At 46.0% G+C, this 15,595-nt stretch overlaps 1 protein-coding gene across 1 annotated transcript in view; it reads right to left on the bottom strand.

Annotated features, from left to right (window-relative positions):
- cachd1 (cache domain containing 1) overlaps positions 1-15,595 on the bottom strand; it is a 247,767-nt gene that overhangs the window by 37,992 nt on the left and 194,180 nt on the right. Inside the window, exons 14-18 of the mRNA XM_085982697.1 lie at positions 7,843-7,985; positions 5,961-6,142; positions 4,803-4,913; positions 957-1,079; positions 424-523 (exon numbers count right to left, since the gene is read on the bottom strand). Of these exons, the coding sequence (XP_085838823.1) occupies positions 424-523; positions 957-1,079; positions 4,803-4,913; positions 5,961-6,142; positions 7,843-7,985 (659 nt within the window). The remainder of the gene's footprint in view (positions 1-423; positions 524-956; positions 1,080-4,802; positions 4,914-5,960; positions 6,143-7,842; positions 7,986-15,595) is intronic.

The following is a 15,595-nucleotide window of genomic DNA, read 5'->3' as shown; positions in this document are numbered from 1 at the left end:
ATAGGCATAGCTCTCTAGGACCCATCAATTACCCGGCTTGGACGGTCAATCATCAACAATGCCCTCAAGTACAGCTGCCTGATTCTGGTTATCTCGTCTGCCATAGAGAATCAAATCCATTCCAATATTCTATCTCCGGGTACATTATGTTGGAGACAACACAATACCAAAAAAAAAAATTAACCTCCTCCCCGAAGAAATCTTTCCAGTTTATGAAAAATACTTCCCTATTGTTTTTCAAAAATACCCAAACACTCTTGGTATCACCTAAGGATTACTGGAACAAAAATGAGTCCCTCCAAGTCAGCCACCCACTAAGTTGATCAAGTTTTGAGCCATTCCATAGGTGGTTTACAGTGATGTTCTATTGTTTTTAAAATTAAACATCTGAAGAACTAAATGCACAAGCGATTATTTCAGTACCTTGTGGGTGATATGTTGTTGCTCCACAGGAGCATGGCCTTTGGGGTCAATCAGAGTTGGATGTGCCAAGAGATAACCTTTATCCTCCATAATAAAGCACCTATTGAAAGAAAGCCAAATCAGTGCAAAGAGATTCCAAGAAAGCTTCCATCACTAAAACACTTGAACAGCTAACATTAGAATATATAATAGGCTATCAAAACATTTCTTTTTACAAGTTCTGATCAAATAAAAAAAAGCAGAGAGCTAGACAATCTTTGTTTAAAAAAAATATAGGGTACATTAAAAATGAAACTGATGGATAATGCATGTGGATATATGCCAATCTGAACAGGTGATATACAGCCTCCACCTAGAACTGGAAAAATACCAATCTGTGCCTCCTTCCCAGGCATCTACATGGCACAACAGAATTGTGGAAATGTTCTTTTTTTTAAATGCTAAAAAGGATCAGTTATAAATTACTGTTTTAAATAGTCTCCTTGAGATATCCTGGGTCTTTATTGAGTTGAGTAACCCTGTCTTGGAGTTACCTGATTTTGTTGCCTCCATCTTGATTGCAGATGGGTAACAAATCCAAAAGAACCTTATAGAAGTATCGCAGTGTAAAGTCAACGCCCATCACTGCTACAGCATGTCCTGGTGCTGAAAGAGATCTTTAGAGGAAAAAGAAATACTTTGGCACATTTCTCACCAATGTCTACCTAGACACAAATGACACCCTTTGTGACTGTGACAAAGGTAAACTATTCCTCCTCGTCCTTCTTGACTTGTCTTCAGCCTTTGACATGGTTGACCTCTCCATTCATCTCCAACGCCTCTTCACCGTCGTCCAGCTGGGTGGGACTGCACTCACCTGGTTCCATTCTTATCAGCCAGAGAATCACCTGCAATGACTTCTCTTCCCGCATCGTTACCTCTGGTGTCCCCCAAGGATCTATCCTTGGGCCCCTCCTATTTCTCATCTACAAGCTGCCCCTTGGCGACATCATCCGAAAACACTGTCAGTTTCCACATGTACGCTGACGACACCCAGCTCGACCTCACCACCACTTCTCTCAATCCCTCCATGGTCTCTAAATTGTCAGACTGCTTGTCCGACATCCAGTTCTGGATGAGCAGAAATTTTCTCCAATTTGGAAGATTGAAGCCATTGTCTTCAGTCCCCGCCACAAACTCCGTTCCCCAGCCACTGACTCCATCCCTCTCCCTAACATTTGTCTGAGGCTGAACCACACTGTTTACAATCTTGGTGTCATATTTGACCCTGAAATGAGCTTCCGACCACATATCCGCAGCATACCTAAGACCGCTTATTTCCATCTCCGTGACATCGCCCGTCTCCAACCTTGCCTCAGCTCATACGCTGCTGAAACCCTCATCCACGCCTTAGTCACCTCTAGACTTGACTATTTCAACGCACTCCTGGCTGGCCTCCCACATTACACCCTACGTAAACTTGAGGTCATCCAAAGCTCGGCTGCCCATGTCCTAACTTGCACCAAATCCCGTTCACCCATTACCCCTGTGCTCGCTGATCTACATTGGCTCCCGGTTAAGCAACGCCTTGATTTCAAAATTCTCATCCTTGTCTTCAAATCCCTCCATGGCCTCGCCCCTCCCTATCTGTGTAATCTCCTCCAACCCCCACCCCCCGCCCGAGATATCTGTGCTCCTCTAATTCTGGTCTATTGAGCATCCCTGATTATAATCGCTCCACCATGCCTTCTGTTGCCTTGGCTCTAAGCTCTGGAATTCCCTGCCTAAACCTCTCCACCTCTCTACTTCTCTTTCCTCCTTTAAGACGCTCCTAAAAACCTACCTCTTTGACCAAGCTTTTGGTCATCTGCCCTAATTTCTCCTTATGTGGCTTGGTGTTAATTTTTTCTTATAATACTCCTGCGGAGCTCCTTGGGACGTTTTACTACGTTAAAGGCGCTATATAAATACAAGTTGTTGTTGCTGTAGACAAAGGTGCATCTTGGCTATTTTTACCACATTTCATTTTATCTCAACTTTCATACAAATCCAAAGCAAATCATTCTTCGGTAATTATTCGCAAATCAACATGTATTGAGCAAGGTAAGCAGATCTTATCCTCGTAACATGGCCACCGTACTCTTACATTTCAACTACCTTTTTTAAAAGCTTCATCAATAATAAATGGATCATCTAATGAGATTGGAACAGAGGTACCACATATCAGGTTAGAAGGGGAAAATTAAAAGGGAAGTCACCTCCATGAAAAACCTGTTTTAAAAATAAAACTTCTGGGTAGTTTTTGTCATAATCTCGTGCAATAATCTTCATCAATTTGTGTGTTTTGAAATTTAAAAAAAGGTTTATTAAGCATCTTCACTAAGATAACAACAGAAAATGCTGGAAATACTCAGCAGGCCAGGCAGCATCCATGGAGAGAGAAACAGAGTTAACGTTTCAGGTCTGGGACCCTTCATCAGAACTGGAAAAAGCTGGAGATGTAACAGATATTAAGCAGGTGCAGAGACAGGGGGGTGGGGGGGTTTAGGAGGGGAGGAAGGAATAGAAAGAATACCCTGTACTTTTGTAAGCGGCAGGAAAGATAAAATGTTGCAAATGGGAATGGCAAAAATCATACTGCATGAAAAAGGGGGGCAGGGATAATTATCTGAAATTATTGAACTCAATGTTGAGTCCGGCTGGCTGCAAAGTACCCATCAAAAGATTAGGTGCTGTTCCTCGAGCTTACGTTGAGCTTCATAGGAACAATGCAATAGCCCGAGGACAGAGAGATCAGAGTGGGAGTGAAGCGGTGAATTAAAGTGACAGGCAACCGGAAGCTCAGGGTCACCCTTATGGACTGAACGGAGGTGTTCCGTAAAGCGGTCGCCCAATCTGCGTTTGGTCTCCCCAATGTAGAGGAGACCACATCGTGAGCAGCGAATACAGTATATTAAATTGCAAGAAGTACAAGTAAACCGCTGTTTCACCTGGAAGGGGCGTTTGGGGCCCTGGACAGTGGGAAGGGAGGAGGTAAAAGGGCATGTGTTGCATCTCCTGCGCTTGCACGGGAAGGTGTCAGGAGAAGGAGAAGGGCTGTTAGGGGTGATTGAGAAGTGGACCAGGGTGTCGTGGAGGGAGCAGTCCCTTCGGAATGCTGAAAGGGGAGGTGAGGGGAAGATGTGTTTGGTGGTGGGATCACGTTGGAGGTGGCGGAAATGGCGGAGGATGATCTGTTGAATGTGGAGGCTGGTGGGGTGAAAGGTGAGGACAAGGGGAATCCTATCGTGGTTCTGGGAGAGGGGGGAAGGGGTGAGAGCAGAAGTGCGGGAAATAGAACGGACACGGTCAAGGGCCGTGTCAACCACGGCAGAGGGGAATCCTCGGTTGAGGAAAAAGGAAGACATGTCGGAAGCACTAGTATAGAAGGTGGCATCGTCAGAACAGACGCGGCGGAGACAGAGAAACTGGGAGAATGGAATAGAGTCCTTACAGGAAGCGGGGTGGGAGGAAGTGTAGTCCAGGTAGCTGTGGGAGTCGGTGGGCTTGTAGTGGATGTTTGTTGAAAGCCGATCACCAGAAATGGAGACGGAGAAGTCAAGGAAGGGAAGGGAAGAGTCGGAGATGGACCATGTGAAGGTGAGGGAAGGGTGGAAATTGGAAGTAAAGCGAATGAACTTATCTAGTTCAGGGCGAGAGCAGGAAACGGCACCAATACAGTCATCGATGTACTGGAAAAAGAGGCGAGGGAGGGGACCTGAATAGGACTGGAACAAAGAGTGTTCCACATATCCCATGAAAAGGCAGGCATAGCTAGGGCCCATGCGGGTTCCCATAGCAACACCTTTAATTTGGAGGAAGTGAGTGTAGTCAAAGGAGAAGTTGTTCAATGTGAGAACAAGTTCAGCCAGGCGGAGGAGGGTGGTGGTGGATGGGGACTGATTGGGCCTCTGTTCAAGGAAGAAACGGAGCGCCCGAAGGCCGTCCTGGTGGGGGATGGAGGTGTAGAGGGATTGGACGTCCATTTTTCATGCAGTATGATTTTTGCCATTCCCATTTGCAACATTTTATCTTTCCTGCCTCTTACAAAAGTACAGGGTATTCTTTCTATTCCTTCCTCCCCTCCTAGCCCCCCCCCCCCCACTGTCTCTGCACCTGCTTAATATCTGTTACATCTCCAGCTTTTTCCAGTTCTGATGAAGGGTCCCAGACCTGAAACGTTAACTCTGTTTCTCTCTCCGCGGATGCTGCCTGGCCTGCTGAGTATTTCCAGCATTTTCTGTTGTTATTTCAGATTTCCAGCATCCGCGGTATTTTGCTATTATCTTCACTAAGATGGTGCTTCTTTAACACATTGTATAGAATTAATGCCTTGATGGATATTTAAATTCTAAGTTTACCTGGAAGAATGAATAGTGTGGCTGAGAGTGACCACATAACCAGCTCCTCCAACATCAAGGTATGGGCCAGTGAAGGTAATCAGAGCTGGGTTAGCCATTGCATGGAGATACCTAGTGAAAACAGTACAATTTCACAGAATAAAAAACTTACAAAGCACAATATTACAAACTTTTGAGATTTGTTTTTTTACGAGGGCAAAACTTTCTCTTTCCCCTCAGTTATGTTGCTCCACACCATCCTGCTCCCAAGCTTCCACTAATATTGCTCTCTGGGAAGTGAATGAGAGCTACCACGTTGACATTTTTTCTGTGTTTCCTTCCCTGCAGGGATGTGAAAGGCCTCAGTGCAAGCTCTGCCCCAAAATAAACGTGACTGAGATAAGCAACAGCACAACGACAATGTGCCACCACATCATGGCTCAGGCACACCAGCCACACACTTTTCATACTGGTCTTTGCTCTTATTACAACTGGTTTGATTATCAATATATTAGCAAGAGCAACAGAGTGGCACCATATCTGCTCCAGATCACTACTCAGTGAACCCTGTTGAAAATACGTGCATAGCTACTGAGTGAGGACACAACAGAGCTTGGCTGTAATGCCCCCACAGTTGAATAGCTTGCCAACTCTCAGTGCCAAGGCTCACACATAAAGAATGACAATTTTGGGTGAGGAGCCAGAAGGGAATCATACTCCGTAAGAATTTACACTTTCAATAGTGGAAAGGAAAATTTGAGGTGGGGGGCGAAGAGGGGAGAGTGTGCAAGGGAGGAGAGAGAAATATTGTGAAGGCAATTTGTTGATTGCAATGGTAACTGCAATTATGAAGGAGAATTTGCTACCCTTGAGTTACACACGTTGCCCTCAGTCATAGAAGAAACACATCCAATATTTTCTATGCAGCATGCTCAAGTAGAAAAACAGGCAACCAAGGGAATTATTGAATTCAAAACAAATACAAATAAATCAACAAATAATTTTAGCTGCAACATCAACAAAAAGAAATGTTAACTACATGAACACAAATAACATCATTAATCACTTCAGCGTGAGGACAGGCCCTGCTCACTGTGGCGAGACGCAAACATTAAAAAAAAGAGGCTTTGCTTTTGAGGTTATTTGGAAAACTCTTCCTGTGGATCATGTAAAACTCACCACTGTCTCCTGGTGGGATCAAATGCTTTATCCATGAGCGAACCAGGGTAAATCCGGAGCACCCCATTGGGCGTTGCTATGTAACGCCGAACAATGTAACTGTTCAGGATACTGATTTCCATTTGTGACATCCATTCATCCGTTACGTGACTGGTAGCCATGACTTCGTTTCTGACAGAGGACTACACACAGGCAGAGAAAAAAAACACATAGGGCTTCTTAAAGATATGCCCGAGAGGTTTCAAAGCTGTGAATCAATCCTGTTAATACGCTTTTTAAACAGACTGTATGAAATTGTAAAGACAGTTCCCTCATATATAAGAAAGGATTCTGTGCAGATTTCAGTGTTCCAATTTATCCAGGCTAGGGAAAGATAATTTGCCTAATTTCACACAAGTGAATACCTGATCTGTTCCCCTTTGAGAATTTTTTTTTAAAGTGAGGAACCTAGTGAAGGGTCAAGGGTCACAGTGCAGGCCACCACCAAGGTCAACAAGAGTAGGAGATAAGACGAGGTAAATTAGGAATTATGATCAAGTGATGTCAAGCTTGGGTTTTAAAAGCCTGTAGATTGGAAGAGAAAGGAAAGACAGAGGAAGGTAAGGAGTGCCAGTTTTGAGATCCTAGGAAGAATAAGTTAAAAGATACTGCAGGGAGCCACAATTTCAATACAGTGAAGATGTAGGGAGGATAAAGATGGTGCATTTTTAGCTTAGAAGGAACAAGTAAAGTAAGTTCAGGGAAGCACTTAACATTAATCTTCAATGTATAAATTTCACAAAATTTGGCAGATGTGTGAGCAAATTCCTGAGGAGAGAAGTTTTAATTCACATTTACTCTCCTAATTCAGTACTGTAACTAGGATTTCTATTCATGTAATGACTGGGGGTGGGGGGAGAGAGAAAGAGAGTGGCGGAATTGTCATACTGTACCCACTTCATCCAGCAGTTCAATTATAGATTGTGTCCTTTTGGTTGTGTCTGCAGAGAGCATTTTCAACTGTATGACACCAGAGTGAAGTACTGGTGATGGTAGTGGTTGGAGCAATTTTATACGATGAATTAAAGGCATGATACAAGTATATCACACAACATTAAGTTGTATTTACTCATGTGATTTTTTTTCTTTATAGTGTATTGCTGCAATATACCAAGGGTCATTGACCACTCTGGAATCACTCTCATGCCTTTTAAGGCCACTGTGAGGGTTTATCTTTCACCAATTTACAGTAAATTTGATTAGAAATATTTCTCTTCAGGATACACACATTAACTATTCTCAAAATGGGAACTGCAATTTATGGAAAACAAGTCACTTGTTTAACAAAGCCTTGCGGTCCTGTAAAGCACACAATCTGTGTATATCTGTGATTTGAAACTGGCCTCTGTCTGGTCATTGATTTAGCCCCAGTTTGATACCATCATAAAGCAATAATACAAACCACAAACACTAAGCACTCCAGTATAAATGGTCAAATTTTCCATTTCTGTTCAACATATAATACAACAAAATAAACCATAATACAATTCAGGGGACGCTGCCTCCCCTTCACCTTTGGCTTTTGGCAGACTTGCTGCTCCACGTGCCTCTGAGCTTCTGATTGGGGCCTGACTAGCTGTGGAGGCTTAGTACAGTTCAGCAAGAGAATGCTATGAGGAGACAGGGTTATCTCAGCTTCTATGCACCAAGCGATAGGGCTCAGTTCACACCATCCTCTTCCCATGATACTCTCTCGGCTGAACCAGACTGTTCGCAATCTCGGCATCCCGTTTGATCCTGAGCTGAGTTTTAAACCATGCTTGGCCCTCGACAAAAAATTGTGAAATAACATAGTGGCACGCTTCTAGAAAGCAGAGAGCGCAATTTTTATGAAAAAACGCACTTTAAGTCCTGGATTGGCGATGAGACGCGTGTTATCACTCAGATAAGCCGTGTAGTGTTCCACCATGCGTTTGGTCTCTGCTTGACTCAGGTGCTCAAATGGAGACGAGAAGCTGCCTGCAGACAGCATGACTGTGGGACTTTCTGTAAGACAGGCAATCAGAGCACTATATTAAATATTAATATCACGAACACGAGGCTTGTGTTAATCATGCTTAAGAGACATAATTATGGTCTTAGGTTTATGAGCGCATGAACCTTTCAATACAGAATGGCACTTGATGCAGGTCATGATAACACAAAGTTAAAACACCGCCTTCAGTGTGCCAGTGCAGCCTTCGGTCGCCTGAGGAAGAGTGTGTTTGAAGACCAGGACCTCAAACCCGGCACCAAGCTCATGGTCTACAGAGCAGCAGTGATACCCGCCCTGCTGTATGCCTCAGAGACATGGACCATGTACAGCAGACACCTCAAAGCACTGGAGAGGTACCACCAACACTGCCTCCGCAAGATCCTGCAAATCCTTTGGCAGGATAGGCGCACCAACGTCAGTGTTCTTGCTCAGGCCAACATCGAAGCTTTGACCACGCTCGATCAGCTCCAATGGACGGGTCACATTGTCCGCATGCCCGATACGAGACTCCCAAAACAAGCGCTCTACTCGGAATTCCGACACGGCAAGAGAACCCCAGGTGGGCAGAGGAAACGCTTCAAGGACACCCTCAAAGCCTCCTTGAAAAAGTGCAACATCCCCACCGACACCTGGGAATCCCTGGCCCAAGACCGCACAAAGTGAAGGAGAAGCATCCGGGAAGGCACCGAACACCTCGAGTCTCTTCGCCGGGAGCAAGCGGAAGCCAAGCGCAGGCAGCGCATGTCAACCCAAGCACCCCCCCCACTCGCCCCTTCAACCACCGTCTGCCCCACCTGTGACAGACTGTAGGTCCAGTATTGGACTCATCAGTCACCTGAGAACTCATTTTTAATGTGGAAGCAAGTCATCCTCGGTTCCGAGGGACTGCCTAAGCAGAAGAAGAAAACAGAAAAGGTCTGCTTGAATAAAGAAATTACACATGAATGTGAGAAAAAACCAACATATGGACTCGGAGCAGGGAGCAGCGTGGTGAGGAGCCCGGTATAAAAACCGGAGGCACCAGCGAGGCCAGAGCACTCGGAGCAGGGAGCAGCGTGGTGAGGAGCCCGGTATAAAAACCGGAGGCACCAGCGAGGCCAGAGCACTCGGAGCAGGGAGCAGCGTGGTGAGGAGCCCGGTATAAAAACCGGAGGCACCAGCGAGGCCAGAGCACTCGGAGCAGGGAGCAGCGTGGTGAGGAGCCCGGTATAAAAACCGGAGGCACCAGCGAGGCCAGAGCACTCGGAGCAGGGAGCAGCATGGTGAGGAGCCCGGTATAAAAACCGGAGGCACCAGCGAGGCCAGAGCACTCGGAGCAGGGAGCAGCGTGGTGAGGAGCCCGGTATAAAAACCAGAGGCACCAGCGAGGCCAGAGCACTCGGAGCAGGGAGCAGCGTGGTGAGGAGCCCGGTATAAAAACCGGAGGCACCAGCGAGGCTTACCAACTCAGCAGCGGGGAGAGAGGTAAAAAGTAATCAGTGTGTGACGTCACCAGGGAGCAGGTAGGTGATTGGTTGGTGAGTATTTCTCTTTTTTCAATACAAGCTTGAATTCTGTGGTGTAAATTTCTGTGGTGTAGTGGGGATAGTTGGTAAATAAAGCGCCCTAGAGTATACCTGTGTGGTAAACCACTGTTTGTATTCCACTGTGTACATGCCTGGACATGCCTCGGCTGACTCCTCCCACAAGTCCTAGTATAAAGGTGACTGCTCCCCAGCCCTTTGTATTTCTGGACCGGTCGACCACTCAAGGCAGACCTTCATTCTTTTGTTAATAAAAGCCTTCAGTTACTCTCTTAACTCTCAGTCTTTTATGAGTAATTGATAGCGCATCAACCTGTAACTGGGGTATTGAATAAATTTTTTAATTAATTAAAGGAGTAAGTCATGGCAGGAGAGTTCAGACCCGTGTTCTGCTCCTCTTGCTCCATGTGGGAAGTCAGGGATACTGCCAGTGTCCCTGACGACCATGTGTGCGGGAAATGCATCCAGCTGCAGCTACTTGTAGACCGCATTGCGGCGCTCGAGCTGCGGGTGGATGAATTTTGGAGCATGCGCGATGCTGAGAGGCTCGTGGATAGCACGTTTAGCGAGTTGTTCACGCCTCAGGGTAGGGCAGCACAGGTGGTGACCATCAGGCGGAGCAACAAAGGCAGGCAGGTAGTGCAGGGAACCCCTGCGGACATCCCCCTTTCAAACAAGTATACCAAGTTGGATACTGTTGAGGGGGATGACTCACCAGGGGAAGGCAGCAGCAGCCAACTTCCTGGCACTGGGGGTGCTCCTACTGCCCAGGAAGGGGGGAAAAAGAGTGGGAGAGCAATAGTGGTAGGGGATTCTATAGTAAGGGGAACAGACAGGCGTTTCTGTGGCCGTAGACGTGAATCCAGGATGGTTTGTTGCCTCCCTGGTGCCAGGGTCAAGGATGTCACTGAGCGGCTGCAGGGCATTCTGGAGGGGGAGGGTGAACAGCCAGTGGTCGTGGTCCACATTGGTACCAACGACATAGGTAAAAAGAGGGATGAGGTCCTGCAGCAAGAATTTAGGGAGCTAGGTGAAGGATTAAAGAGCAGGACCTCAAGGGTTGTAATCTCTGGATTACTCCCAGTGCCACGTGCTAGTGAGTATAGGAATAGGAAGATAGAACAGATGAATGCGTGGCTAAAGGGATGGTGCAGGGGGGAGGGCTTTAGTTTCCTGGATCACTGGGTCTGCTTCTGGGAAAGGTGGGACTTGTACAAGTCGGACGGTTTACACCTGAACCAGAGGGGAACCAATATCCTTGCGGGGAGGTTTGCTAGCACTGCTGGGGGGGGGTTTAAACTAACTTGGCAGGGGGATGGGGTACAGAGTGGAGCTATAGTAGGGGGTGATTTACAGCCAAATGCAGAGGGAAAAACAAGTCAGCTGGGAAGGCAGAGCAAATATGTGAAGGCAAAAGAGAATATGGCAGGGCTGGAAGGCATTTATTTTAATGCAAGGAGTCTTGCAAATAAGGTGGATGAACTGAAGTTGTTGTTGAACACATGGGAGTACGATATTGTTGCTATCACGGAGACATGGTTGAGGGAGGGTCAGGACTGGCAGCTCAATATTCCGGGGTATAGAATCTTCAGGAGAGACAGAGGGGGGTGTAAAAGGGGAGGGGGTGTTGCAATATTAATTAAGGAGTCAATTACTGCTGTAAGGAGGGATGATATATTAGCGGGTTCCTCTAATGAGGCCATATGGGTAGAACTTAAAAACAAAAAGGGGGCAAGCACTTTGCTGGGGGTGTACTATAGGCCCCCAAACAGTCAGGGGGAGATAGAGGAACAGATATGTAGGCAAATCTCAGAAAAGTGCGAAAATAATAGGGTAATAATAGTGGGGGATTTCAACTTCCCCAATATAAATTGGGATAGTCAGAGTGTGAAAGGCTTAGAGGGTGCAGAATTCTTAAAGTGCATCCAGGAGAGCTTTTTGAGCCAACATGTAGAAAGTCCTACAAGAGAGGGGGCGGTACTGGACCTAATTCTGGGGAATGTAGCCGGGCAAGTGGTGGAAGTGTCAGTAGGAGAGCATTTTGGCGACAGTGACCATAATTCGGTGAGATTTAAGGTGGTCATGGAAAAAGACAAAGACGGCCCGGAAATAAGGGTTCTAAATTGGGGGAAGGCTGATTTTAATATGATAAGGCAGGATCTGGCCAAAGTGGACTGGGAGCAGCTACTTATAGGAAAATCCACATCAAAACAATGGGAGACTTTCAGAAGGGAAATAGAGAGAGTACAACGCCAACATGTTCCTGTAAAGGTCAAGGGTGGGACCAACAAGCAAAGGGAACCTTGGATGACAAGGGATATACAAAAATGCATTAGAAATAAAAGGGGGGCTTTTGGCAGTTACAAAAGACTAAAGACGGAAGAAGCCCTAGAGGAGTATAAAAAGTGCAGGGGCATACTTAAAAAAGAAATTAGGAGGGCGAGGAGGGGCCATGAAATAACACTGGCGAGCAAAATAAAGGAAAATCCTAAGATGTTTTATAAGTATATTAAGGGCAAGAGGATAACCAGGGAAAGGGTAGGGCCCATTAGGGACCAAAGTGGCAATCTGTGTGTAGAGCCAGATGATGTAGGCGGGGTTTTAAATGAATTTTTTGCATCTGTGTTCACTATGGAGAAAGACAATGCAGACATAGAAATCGGGCAAGGGGACTGTGACATACTTGAACATATTAGCATCGAGAGGGAGGAGGTGCTAGCGGTTTTAGCAGGCCAAAAAGTGGATAAATCCCCAGGCCCGGACGAGATGTATCCCAGGCTGCTGTGGGAGGCAAAGGAGGAGATTGCAGGGGCTCTGACACAAATTTTCAGAACCTCTCTGGCCACAGGGGATGTACCAGAGGACTGGAGAACAGCTAACGTAGTACCATTATTCAAGAAGGGTAGCAGGGATAAACCAGGGAATTACAGGCCAGTGAGCCTAACATCTGTGGTTGGGAAATTATTGGAAAAAATTCTGAGGGACAAAATTAGTCTCCACTTGGAGAGGCAAGGATTAATCGGGGATAGTCAGCATGGCTTTGTCAAGGGTAAATCATGTCTGACAAATCTGATTGAATTTTTTGAGGGGGTGACTAGTGGGGTGGATGAGGGAAATGCTGTGGATGTGGTTTACATGGACTTCAGTAAAGCTTTTGACAAAGTCCCGCATAGGAGACTGGTCAAGAAGGTAAGAGCCCATGGGATCCAGGGTGCCTTGGCGCGTTGGATCCTAAACTGGCTGAGTGGCAGGAGGCAGAGGGTGATGGTCGAAGGTTGCTTTTGTGACTGGAAGCCTGTGTCCAGTGGGGTACCTCAGGGATCGGTGCTGGGTCCCTTGTTGTTTGTGATCTACATAAATGATTTGGATGAGAATGTAAAAGGTATGATCAGTAAGTTCGCAGATGACACGAAAATTGGTGGGGTGGTAAATTGTGAGGAGGAAAGCCTCAGGCTACAGGACGATATAAACGGGTTGGTCAGATGGGCGGAAAAGTGGCAAATGGAATTTAACCCTGAAAAGTGCGAGATGATGCATTTTGGACGGACAAATAAGGCAAGGGAATACACAATGAGTGGTAGGACCCTAGGAAGTACAGAGGGTCAGAGGGACCTTGGTGTACATGTACATAGATCCCTGAAGGCAGCGGAACAGGTAGATAAGGTGGTTAAAAAGGCATATGGGATACTTGCCTTCATTAGCCGAGGCATAGAATATAAGAGCAGGGAGGTTATGATGGAGCTGTACAAAACGCTGGTGAGGCCACGGCTGGAGTACTGTGTGCAGTTCTGGTCGCCTCACTATAGGAAGGATGTGATTGCTTTGGAGAGGGTGCAGAGAAGATTCACCAGGATGTTACCTGGGATGGAGTGCCTCAGCTATGAAGAGAGGCTGGACAGGCTGGGGTTGTTTTCCTTGGAGCAAAGAAGGCTGAGGGGGGACCTGATTGAGGTGTACAAAATGATGAGGGGCATAGATAGGGTAGATAAAGAGGAACTTTTCCCCTTAGTAGGGGGGTCAATAACAAGGGGGCATAGATTCAGGGTAAGGGACAGGAGATTTAGAGGGGATTTGAGGAGGAACTTTTTCACCCAGAGGGTGGTTGGAATGTGGAACTCAATGCCTGAAAGGGTGGTAGAGGCAGGAACCCTCACAACATTCAAGAAGCATTTGGATGAGCACTTGAAATGCCATTGCATACAAGGCTATGGACCAAATGCTGGAAAATGGGATTAGACTGGGCAGGGATGGATGGGCGGCGCAGACACGATGGGCCGAAGGGCCTCTTTCTGTGCTGTAAAACTCTATGACTCTGATATGCCCAATGGATGCTGATCAAGCTTTTATCCAACATAAAAGGACACATTAACAACAGAACTGACCGAACATGAAACTTTTTGTAATGTATTTCGCTTCCTAATGTTCTTCTCGTCCCTGCAGAAGGTGCTGGTTCGTGGTTATGGTTCCATGGGGAGTCCTCCCATACCTCACACTGTTTCTCATGTGCGAGCCTGGGCAGTTAGTGCCAGCAAAATACTGGACTATGAAGGCCCACCACAGCCAAGACCGAACCTTTGCTTGCCGGACATCCAAACACATGCAACTTCCAGCAGTGATCAACGTATAGAAATGAGAAACATGAATCCTGGCCGATTTTCCATTTCCTACTGAAGGAACACTCAGGGCAACTATAGCACCCACCAGCAAATTCGGCACAAGCGCAGAACGGAATCAGAAGCCTTCTTGTTCCTGTGCTGTATGACTCAGTTCCACACCACACAGTGCCTTTACCAACTGAACCTTTGGGGAGCTCACTTTGGTGGAATTTAAATTTCAATGACAATTCTGAGCCTCAACAAGTTTGAAGGCCTGGCTCGGCAACACATTTTCAAACAAACACCACAAAAAGTGTTAACTGTGGATTTTTACACTTAACAATACATAATGGCCTAGAAATTGCAGAGTACACCTCCGACCCACGAAATGATTCCAAAAGTACCTCTAGGTGCCCAGGCTGGGGAAAGTTCCGGCCTCAGGCCTCCAGGCGGACGGCAGCATAAAGGCCCACGGATCAGAACCACACAGGCGGTTCGGAAGCATCCCTGGGATCACGTGGGCTCGGTCCTCCAATCACAAAGGAGGATTCCATTGCAGTCATTTACGAAGGGAATCCCCTACCGATATGCAATGGAATCCCCAAATAATTATACAAAGTACAGAATTCTAATGATTATAAATGTGCTGAATTGCAATTTTATTCATAAGTTCCTTCATCGCACCAACCTCAATAAAGTAGCCCAACTCTGCGCCAGCAATACTCAGTTTTCAGGCAGTTTGGATGATCTGCCAAGGTGTACCTTGACAGATCGGTAGTTCCGGTTTTCATGCAAGAGTTGTGGGGCGTTGCAAATGGATTACGACGTACTCCAAGAGTCACGGAGACCGCAATTTCAGGGCCCATATAAATATATATAATCTAGAAAACTAACAAAAGCTGACCAGACCTCCAAACAGTTGCCAATTATGGCCCTAATATACAAAAACAAGCAGTTACATGGGCTTTTATAACTTAAGCTGTCGACATACCATCATTCTTTTTGCATGGGGGGGGGGGGGGGGGAACATAAGTACATGAAAGTACGAAGCCACAAATTTGGTGATGAATTTCTAGAAGGCCCAGGGGCATGTTTTGAATTTTTACATTAAAAATTATGCATTCCAGTTAATTTTATGCAGTGTCCTGGTGGCAGCACCACGGGGGTCTCGGCAAATTTACTTTTTCATGATATAACCGGCACTAGTTAAAACTTCCACTTCAATAAATGATGTAAAATATCTCCATAACATATCCTTTTAATAGCATTTTTCAATATATCAAAACTTCTAATAAAAATGCATTATTGATAACTCTCTCCCTCACTTATTAAATAACCTTGCAAAAGTTTCTCGGGTGGTTATGGTGGGCCATTACAAACTAAGTAATGAGGCTGGCCCTCACTCTTGACTGGCATCTGAATTTCACCTTCACTTATGGATAAATTTGCTAGTATTTGGCCAACTATTGGAAAAATGGCCAAGATTTCTTTCCTGCATTGTTC

The sequence above is a fragment of the Somniosus microcephalus genome, chromosome 3, assembly GCF_052327205.1.
Source record: "Somniosus microcephalus isolate GS21.2 chromosome 3, FLI_Smic_1.0, whole genome shotgun sequence".
NCBI classification, from domain to species: Eukaryota; Metazoa; Chordata; class Chondrichthyes; order Squaliformes; family Somniosidae; genus Somniosus; species Somniosus microcephalus.
Note: the sequence above shows the minus strand (reverse complement) of the source record. Positions and strands in the feature narration are given on the sequence as shown.